The sequence below is a fragment of the Chiloscyllium plagiosum genome, chromosome 29 (assembly GCF_004010195.1).
Source record: "Chiloscyllium plagiosum isolate BGI_BamShark_2017 chromosome 29, ASM401019v2, whole genome shotgun sequence".
In the NCBI taxonomy this organism is placed as follows: domain Eukaryota; kingdom Metazoa; phylum Chordata; class Chondrichthyes; order Orectolobiformes; family Hemiscylliidae; genus Chiloscyllium; species Chiloscyllium plagiosum.
The window spans coordinates 9,031,896-9,042,490 of record NC_057738.1 but is presented as its reverse complement, the minus strand read 5'-3'; the positions used below and the strand labels follow the sequence as shown (position 1 = coordinate 9,042,490).

At 41.2% G+C, this 10,595-nt stretch overlaps 1 protein-coding gene and 1 long non-coding RNA gene across 8 annotated transcripts in view; one reads left to right on the top strand and one right to left on the bottom strand.

The window, feature by feature from the left end:
* Nucleotides 1-10,595, top strand: part of LOC122564362 — a 103,125-nt gene that overhangs the window by 65,425 nt on the left and 27,105 nt on the right. The window lies entirely within an intron of this gene.
* LOC122564361 (stathmin domain-containing protein 1-like) overlaps nt 1-10,595 on the bottom strand; it is a 57,113-nt gene that overhangs the window by 31,344 nt on the left and 15,174 nt on the right. Inside the window, exon 2 of the mRNA XM_043719119.1 lies at nt 2,425-2,587. Coding sequence (XP_043575054.1) covers nt 2,425-2,587 — 163 coding nt within the window. The remainder of the gene's footprint in view (nt 1-2,424; nt 2,588-10,595) is intronic.

The window sequence follows — 10,595 nt, the reverse complement described above, 5'->3', positions numbered from 1 at the left end:
ATTTCCAACACCTCTTCTCGACATACCTCACAGCCATTCATTCTACTTAATTGTGACTCAGTATTCACATTGACCACAATGTCCTGTTCCTGAGTGAATACTGACGAAAGGTATTCATTCAGTGTCTCCCCAATCTCTTCAGCCTCCACACGCAACTTCCCACTACTATCCTTGACTGGACCTATTCCTACCCTAGTCATTCTTTTATTCCTGTCATACCTATAGAAAGCCTTAGGGTTTTCCCTAATCCTACCAACTAAGGACTTTTCATGTCCCCTCCTTGCTGCTCTTAGCTCTCTCTTCAGGTCCTTCCTGGCTACCTTATAACTCTCAATCGCCCCAATTGGACCTTCATGCCTCATCTTTACATAGGCCGCCCTCTTCCGTTTAACAAGGGATTCCAATTCCTTATTAAACCACGGCTCCCTCACACGATCCTTTCCTCCCTGCCTGACAGGTCATACTTATCAATGACACTCAATAGTTGCTCCTTGAACAAGCTCCACATATCAATTGTGCCCATGCCTTGAAGCCTACTTTTCCAAGCCACACATCCTAAGTCGTGCCTCACCACATCATAATTTCCCTGCCCCCAGCTATAACTCTTGCCCTGCAGTGCACACTTATCCCTCTCCATCACTAGAGTAAAAGTCACCGAATTGTGGTCACTGTCCCCAAAGTGCTCACCTACCTCCAATTCTAACACCTGGCCTGGTTCGTTACCCAGAACCAAATCCAGTATGGCCTCTTGTTGGTCTGTCTACCTATTGTGTCAGGAAACCCTCCTGCACACATTGGACAAACACCGACCCATCTAACGAACTCGAGCTATAGCTTTCCCAGTCAATATCTGGAAAGTTAAAGGCCCCTATAACAACCACCCCCAAAACTGGTCCTCCTGACTGGTAGGAGTTTTCTACAGGCCTCCTAATAGTCCTAGAGACGTAGAAGAAAGGATTGCGAGGATGATTCAGGAGGAGTGAAAGTAATACGGTGTTTACATGTGTCTCCATTCATTCATTCATTCATTCATAACTCTCCTTAGTCCACTTGGTTTACTACAGCATGGTACTGAGTTTATCAATACTTATCATATTTGTTTACTATACATCAAAGGTTATTAACATTAAAAAGTTAATCATTTTAATTGTGCCATTGTGTCTGAATAAAAGTGAGATATAGAATTTTATTGAATCCCTACAGCGTGGAAACAAGCCCTTTGCCTCTATAAGTCCACACTGATCCTCCTAAGAGTATCCCACCCAAACCCATTCCTCTACATTTACCCCTAACCTATATATCCCTGAACACTATGGGCAATTTAGCACGGCCAATTGACCTCACCTGCACATCTCTGGATTGTGGGAGGAAAGTGGAGCACTCGAGGAAGCCCACGCAGACACGGGGAGAATGTGAAAACCCCACACAAACAGTCACCCGAGGCTGGAATTGAACCTGCATTCCTGGCACTGTGAGGCCGCAACACTAACCACTGAGCCACCATGCCACCCCAAATATACACACACAAATTTATTAATGTTGCTGAGGTTCATAACATACAAGAGTAAATGGGAGGGAAATGGAAGAATTAGGTGGGAAAGTTCAAGATGCATACATATTCAGAATTTAATAAATATTTCATTTTAAGTGTACCATTATACCAGGCCATGATGATGTTGAACAGTGTGATTTTCCAGGATTTCAATGAATCTTTGACATGTTAAATTTCCATACCGGTATGTGTAAACAAAATTTATTACCAGTAATTTGTTCTTGTTTCTCTTGTTTTTATCCCGTAGTTACCTTTGCTGTAATTTATGGTGTTTTTCTTCTTTACCTGGGATTAGTTGTGCAGTCAAATCAACTTCTGTTAATAACATGGTATTTTGAACTGCAGCATGAATTTCAGCCCCTCAAAACTGGTCCCCATGTATTAGTTGACTCTATAAATCGAACCTTTAAAAATAGTCTAAAAAATTCTACCTTTACACGAGTATATATGGTAATTATTCATGAAGCGATGCTGCTGAATTCAGAACAGATGACTTACTTTAGGTGGGGACCTGTACACTAAATCCACATCAGAACCAGCCAAACTTCGGAAATAATTGTGTACTTTAAGCATTATGTGATCTAAAGATAGAATTAAATACCCTACAATGAAATTCATGCAGCAGTTTAAGAAGGAAGCTCAGCACCACCTTCTCATGGGCAACTGGGGATGGGCAATAAATCCTGGACCAACCAGTGATGCCCATGTTACATGAGTGAATAAAGAAAATGTTATATATCCATATGTCTGCTTGACAGCAAGGCCAGACTGACCTGGATGTTCTGTCTATCTAAATTAGGTATGAACAAGCAGATCACAGTGCCCCATATACAATACTTTTGATTCACTGTGCTAATATGGTCACTCCATACCATCATTAAATCCATTTTGTAGTAATGTCCCATTTGCTTTCCTTAAAGGTGGCAAGGACTGTTGCACTGCTCCTGGCAATGTTATTAAATCTTCTTCTGATGCTTTGGATCCGGGTGAATCGTCAATGATGTTTAATTTGCTGCTTTTCCTATTGTTCTTAATCTAAAAAGGGCAATAAAAGATTTTGTTTCAGTGAATCTGTTTGTTGCTGAAGTGTTATGTCAAGCTATGATGTTATTCACCTCTGTTTTGCTTTGGCAGCTTCTGGATGCACTTATGTAGACTATTTCGGTTTTGGTAATTGACTGCATATATACATATATATATAAAATGCTGCCATATGAACCATTGAAAAACTGAAAATAAACCAATAGGCACATATATACTTACTCATTCTTGCAATTTCTAAGCCCTAGCAATATTCTTGTAAATCTTCTCTATACTGTCTCAAGACCAATTATGTCCTTGCTAGAATGCGGTGGCCAGAAATGTACACAAATATCTAGTTATGGCATAACCCATCTCATATAATTCCAGCATTACATCCTTGACCTCATATTCCGTACATCATCCATCCAGTGAGAGAAAGCATCCGATATGTCTTCTTTACCACCTTACCTACCTATCCTGTCACCTTCAGAGATCGGTGGACATGAACTCCTCAATCTCTCTCAATACCTCTCCCATTTTCTGACATGATTAATTTGAAGTGGGAACTACTTTAAATCCTAATTGCAACTTACTGTCCACCAGCCAACAGGCCACCATAAACAAGTGGAAAGAAGCAGGTGTTTGGAGGAGCTCAGGTAAATTGTCAGGCGTGGGAGAGGTGTGGAAGCCGAAACTTTAGACAGTAAATGTCCAGGATATCCTTGTGGATTCCAAAGAACAAACGAAACTTCTAAACACTGTTCAAATTTCTTGGAACAGAGCAGCCGCATGAGGTTTTAAATCTTAATGCTAAAGACAGCATGAGATCCTGAGCTGCATGAGTTAATGAGTCTTCCATTTGACTCAAATAGGTGTAACAGCTGGCTGAAAATAAGGGCCAGCTAACGATCATTGTGGGGGAATGGGCCCATAAAAGTTTGGAGACAATTTCAACTGCATTCCTATATCGTTCTCCAAGCTGAGACTGGCTCCCCCAACCTGGTCCAAATGATCTGTAACACTGTTTACCAGTTTCCCAATCACTGTTAATATTGGTACCTTCAGAGGAAAAGAATCAAGATTTCAAAAGACAGCAACAACAGGCAAGGGACAATGGAAACAACTCCCAAATGAAGCAAACAAGTTCCAGGGTATCAAGGTGCCTGATGCAACTAGACTCAATTGTCACTCCCTCTAGCACATTTTGAGACAAACATGGCAATAGAAAGAAAAAATGCAATTACTTTAAAAAGTTTGAGGAAATTGAGGAGATCTGTAATTTTTAAAAATGATTTGAAAATAAGCACTTTTAAAACTTCTATTCTTTATAAAGAGACCGATTATCATTTCTGATTTACAAGAAATACTGAAAGCAATACAACAGGAAGGAAATTCAATAATGGCAGCTACATGAGGAGGACACAAGGAAGAATGGAGAGAGCTTGAGGTGGGGGAAAGGTAGAGAGATAGAGAGAGAAAAATCAGTTCTGGCAGTTCCATTCAACCACGACAAAGGGTGTTGTGAAGGTTTTGGAAGGAATTGCACCATACAGGGAAGATTGCACCGATGGAACCCTGCTGATGAGGAAGCTAATGTTTGAAGGGAATCAGCTAAATCCTTGAAGTAAATGGAGTAGAATTCCTCTTAGAAGAACTATGTGACTGAAACTGGGACCATACAGGCAGGGTGGGATTGCATATTAACTCTAAACCATGTTGAAGCAATGGTCAAGAAAGCACAAAAACATCTCTCCTTCCTCAGGAGACGAAGGAAATTTAGCATGTCCATGAGGACTCTGATCAATTTTTGTAGATGTACCATAGAAAACATTCTATCTGGACGCATTACAGTGTGGTTTGGCAAACGCTCTTCCCAAGACAGCAAGAAATTTTGGTATGGATAGAGGATTGGCTGTCTGACAGGAGGCAGAGAGTTGGGATAAAAGGTTCTTTTTCGGAATGGCAGCCGGTGACAAGCGGTGTCCCGCAGGGCTCAGTGTTGGGGCCGCAGCTGTTCACATTATATATTAATGATCTGGATGAAGGGACTGGAGGCATTCTAGCGAAGTTTGCCGATGATACAAAGTTAGGTGGACAGGCAGGTAGTACTGAGGAAGTGGGGAGGCTGCAGAAGGATCTAGACAGTTTGGAAGAATGGTCCAGGAAATGGCTGATGGAATTCAATCTGAGCAAATGCAAGGTCTTGCACTTTGGAAAAAAGAATACAAGCATGGACTACTTTCTAAACAGTGAGAAAATTCATAAAGCCAAAGTACAAAGGGAACTGGGAGTGCTTGTCGAGGACTCTCTAAAGGTAAACATGCAGGTTGAATCCATGATTAAGAAAGAACTTATAAGATAATACATATGGCTTGGAAAGGGTGGACGCTAGGAACTTGTTTCCGTTAGGCGAGGAGACTAGGACCCGTGGGCACAGCCTTAGAATTAGAGGGGGTAAATTCAGAACAGAAATGCAGAGAATTTCTTCAGCCAGAGAGTGATGGGCCTGTGGAATTCATTGCCACAGAGTGCAGTGGAGGCTGGGAGGCTAAATGTCTTCAAGGCAGAAATTGATAAATTCTTGATGTCACAAGGAATTAAGGGCTAAGGGGAGAATGCGGGTAAGTGGAGTTGAAATGCCCATCAGCCATGATTGAATGGCGGAGTGGACTCGATGGGCCGAATGGCCTTACTTCCGCTCTTATGTCTTATGGTCTTAAATTGCAGAGAGTCGTGAACACAGCCCAGTCCATCACTCAAACCAGCCTTCTATCCGTTGACTCCATCTATACTTCTTGCTGTCTCGGGAAAGCAACCAACATAATCAAAGATCCCTTCCATCCCAGTTATACTCTCTTCCACTCTCTTCTGTCGGGCAGAACATATAAAAGTTTAAGGACATGTATGAATTCAAGAACAGCTTCTTCCCTATTATTATTAAATTTCTGAATGGACTTTTCAATTTTTAAATCTGATACTGATGTTGTTCCTTGTGCACTTTCTCTGCAATTAACATTGTCTTCTTCACTCTGCTCTATTACGCTATGCACATTGCATGATATGATCTGCCTATACTGCATGCAAAACAAAACTTTTCACTGCACCTAGATACATGTGACAATGATAAATCAAAAAAAATCCAAATCTATTAGATATTATCTGTTGTATCTGCTATTCCATGGTATAATTTATTGTGGATAATAAGCAGGATTTGTTTTCTCATTTATGTTTCCTCTGGCTCATGTTAAAGTAAAAGTGATAAAAATTAAATCTTTTCCGTTAATTTCTTCATTTAAGAGTTTGGCAAATTTGGTTATTTTAGTTTTCAGGTCCCAACAAGATCAGAATAACATGCAACTACAGTATTATCATCCACTTAATGCAACAACGAAGTAAGGAGATGATCCTTCCTTCCCCTTTGGCATTTGCCACTGAGAAAGACAAGCCCAGTAGTGTTGTGAGAACACCATTACTCCTCCCTAAGTTCCTGTTCAACCAATACACCATTCTGATATTTGATACATATGACTGTTCTTTTACAATAATTCGGTCACTACCCTGAAATTCTCTACCTGATAACTTACAAATATTAGCCACCATGTGCAGTTCAAGGAGAAGGTTCACCACCACTGCCTTCTCACATTTTACTGCAGTTTGGAAAATCCCATGGCCTTACCACACATTCCAAGAACAAATACATGCCTTTCCTATACTTGACACCCTAATTTACCATTTCCTTAGGAGAAATAAAAGAAATAATTTGGATTTATCACAGGCCAAAGTGATTCACAAACAATTATTATCTTTTTGAATTGCTAGTACATTTTAGTGAGAAGGTACAACAATACGTCACACAACTTAAAGGAAGATCAAAAGACAGAAATGAGATGGTTGAAGTGTTCCTGATTGAGAGAAGAATTTTGGTTTGGACACCTGGAGAGTGATCAATTATGCCATTGGATTCTTAAGCTTCAAATCATAGGGCAGGATTTTGGATTTTAGGTCTTGATTCAATGTTTTCAAGTTTGCTGACGATACAATACTTGGCAGATCTGAGAGTTGAAAGGAGGAGGCTTCAAGGTAAGTTAGATAAGTTGAGAGTGGACAAGCACATGCAGTTGCAGTAGAATATGGCTAGATGCAAAGTTATACACCTCAGTGTGAAAAACAGAAAAGCAGAGTACTATTTAAATGGTGATGTGCATGGATAGAGAGATCTGCGTGTCCTCATACACCAGTTAATGACAGTATACATGCAGGTGCAGTAAGCAATTAGGAAAGCAAATAGTACATTGTAAGATTATTTGATCCTGAATATGCCTTATAGCAGTTATACAGAGCCTTGGTGAGACCACACCTAAAGTATTGATGGAATTTGGTCTCCCTACCTAAGAAAGGATATACTTACCAAAGAGAGTGCAGCAGAATTCACTAGCTTTAGACTTGGGATGTCAGGATTATCTTATGAGGAGAGATTTGTTCGACTGAGCTTATATTCGCTAGAATGTAGAAGGATGAATGGGAATCTGGTTGAAATATATAAAATTAACAGGGCTGTACATGCAGGGAGGATTCTTTTTCCTGGTGGAGGAGTCTTGAACCAGAGGATATAGGGTAGGCCATTTAAAACTCAGATAAGGAAACATTTCTTGATTTAAAGGATAGTGAACCTTAGAATTATCTACCACAGGGTGGTGTGAAGGCCAAGATATATTCAAGAAAGAGACAATTACAATTTTAGATATTAAAGGCATTGAAGGGTATGGGAATAAAATGGGAATATGGCATTAAGGTCAAGGTTCAGCAGTGATCATATGGAATAACGGAACAGGCTCAAAGAGTTGAATGGCCTAATCCTGCTGCTGGTTTCTATGTTTCCATGTCCCTGACATGGAGTCAAACAGGTTCACAACCCTGCACTGTGAGGAAAATAATCACTCAGGAGTGATTTTCTGTAAATTAGCCAATTTGTGCACAGGTTTACCATCTAATTAAGAACAGACCATGGGTTTTTGAGGCCGAAGGGCAAGTAGGAGGCCATGTATAATGGAAGCAGCTGCAGCTGGCAGTTCAGGAGAGAGAGAGAGAGAGAGAGACCCCAGCTTAAGGTTCTATTTATATCACTTTTCAAATTAAAAACCCAAACAGCAGCAATGCTGCTAATCTTTGCACCCACATTGCCCTTCACCTGAGTGCAGAAATCCCGCTCAATGAATAATAGAATGACATATATCAGAAGAAAAACATTTGGCCCATTATGTCCGTGTTGGCTCTTGGTCTGTCTTCTGTCCAGGACTAACAGGCAGGTAGTTCTAAGGACCATTTCTATTCTGCAGCCCATTCCCAGGGCTTCTTACTCCATGGATATCAAATATAATGTCAGAGGTGAACAGAATATTGGAGGAATCAATGCCGGACTGGTTAACTGGAATTCAGGAGTAAAAGAAATGCAACTAAAGTTGAATCTCCCTCTTGCCTACCCAATTAACCTCCTAGCATCATGGTTTGGCAAACTGAAGCCACTAAATCATTCAGATTACTCAACTTAGTAGTCATAATTTTGCAGCTTTTGCATCTTCATTACTCATTCAACCTATTTTCCAATTTTAACTCAATACCAAAAATAAAACCAAACTCAATCAATGGGCAAAAGGGAACCACCAAAATTATAACAAGTCACAAGATCTTAAAATGGGTCTGAGATCAAGTTATTTGCATAGAATAGAAAGAACAGAAAAGAAAAATACATGAAAAATACAGTATAAAGTTTTGTAAGTCACCCACCAAGGTGATTACATCAATAACAGAGGTCATACATAATAATAATTTAAAAAAAAATAAAATTAAGACAAAGTCAGTCAAAGTTCAGTTAACGGCTTCTGGGTTCAGAGGAGATTGATTTAGGAATGATGGAATACCCGGAATATACAACTGGGATGGCACCACAATGGCGGGCCACAGGATGCTAATCTAGAAGCTTCCAGCAAAGAACATCACTTACGGGTTGCTGGAATACCTGGATGCTGAAGACAAAGAAGACCTCCACACGGGAGCGAGATCTCCATGCTGGGATGAGGTTGTCACACAAGGACAAGACCACCACCTAGGGAGACCGCCATGCTGGGCTGAGACCGCCCTTCTCCTCCTTCAGGCTGCCAGGTCCAGCTGCAGACCTGGAACCTTGGCCTAGCCTGGGAGTCCGGGCCCACGAGAGTCAGCCCAGGACATGTTCCTCATTCAGCAGGAGACTCCAGGCTGGGGTGGAGCCATGTCCAGCCACTGCTGACAGAGGATTAACAGAAAAAAATAATGAAAAAGAAGTAAAAAACAAAAGTTAAATGAAAGAGAAACAAAGCTGATGGTATTGGACAAGCCCTGGACTCAGCCCCTGTATACTGCTGCCATCTTGTGTCTATACATGTGTGTATGAATGATTATCTATTTGTGGATATGGAAGTGTATGATTTATGATGTTGAGAGTGGAATTATGGAATGTAAAGATTTCAAACCTGGAAGACTGGGGAGATTGTTGTAACATATTGTTGGAAGAAAGGTTGCCAAATTAAGGCTTAAATAAATTACAAAAGAGTATACTAGCTTTTAGATTGAATAACAGTGTTGCTCTGATTACCTAGCTTTCATGTAAAAGTACAAAGAAATCAAAGCCCCACCTGTGTTGATGTTGTCAGCCATTCCTGCCAGCAACACAGGAAAGCCAATAGAAAGATGTCTATGATATACTGAAGTTCCAGACTCATAACTCTGCATTAGCACTTTTTTCTCTTACTCTTGTATGATATGTAGGCAAGCCTGGCATTTGATGTTTGATGCCCACTGCTAGTTATCCTTAACCTGATTGGCCCAAGGCCGTTTCAGACAACAGTTAATAATCAACCACAGTGTTATGGGTCTGGAGTCACATGCAGGCCAGGCCAGGTCAGATTTCCTTACCTAAAGGATATTAATGAAGAAAACAGGATTCCATGACAATTGATAACGGTTACAAACATCCCAGTCCCTCTCCAAGGGCTCTCCACAGCAGTTCAATGTTGCCAGGATTAGAGGATTTGAGCTATAGGGAGAAGTTGAATGAGTTGGGGCTGTTTTTCCTGAAGTGTCAGTGATTGGGGGTGACCTTATAGAGGTATATAAGATCATGGAGTCATAGAGATCTACAGCATGGAGACAGACGCTTCGGTCCAACCTGTCCATGCCGACCAGATATCCCATCCCAATCTAGTCCCACCTGCCAGCACATATCCCTCCAAACCCTTCTTATTCATATACCCATCCAAATGCCTCTTAAATGTTGCAATTGTACCAGCCTCCACCACATCCTCTGGCACCTCATTCCATACACGTACCACCCTCTGCGTGAAAAAGTTGCCCCTTAGGTCTCTTTTATATCCTTCCCCTCTCACCCTAAATCTACGCCCTCTAGTTCTGGATTCCCCGATCCCAGAGAAAAGGCCTTGTCTATTTATCCTATCTGTCCCTCATAATTTTGTAAACCTTTTTAAGGTCATCCCTCAGCCTCCGACGCTCCACATAAAACAGCTCCAGCCTGTTCAGCCTCTCCCTATAGCTCAAATCCTCCAACCCTGGCAACATCCTTGTAAATCTTTTCTGAACCCTTTCAAGTTTCACAACATCTTTCCGATAGGAAGACCAGAATTGCATGCAATATTCCAACAGTGGCCTAACCAATGTCCTGTACAGCCGCAACATGACCTCCCCAACTCCTGTACTCAATACTCCGACCAATAAAGGAAAGCATACCAAACGCCTTCTTCACTATCCCAATGACCTGCGACTCCACTTTCGAGGAACTATAAACCTCGCTAGGTCAAAATCCTGGAAATCCCTCCCTACAGGCGTTGCAATATACAAATATGTGACAGTCCCTGATTATTTGCTGTACCTGCAGAATAACCTTGTGTGACTGCCATGGGACACCCAGAACCCCCTCAGAGCTCTGCATCCTCTCCCCATTTCGGTAACATGCTTTCTCTTTATTCTT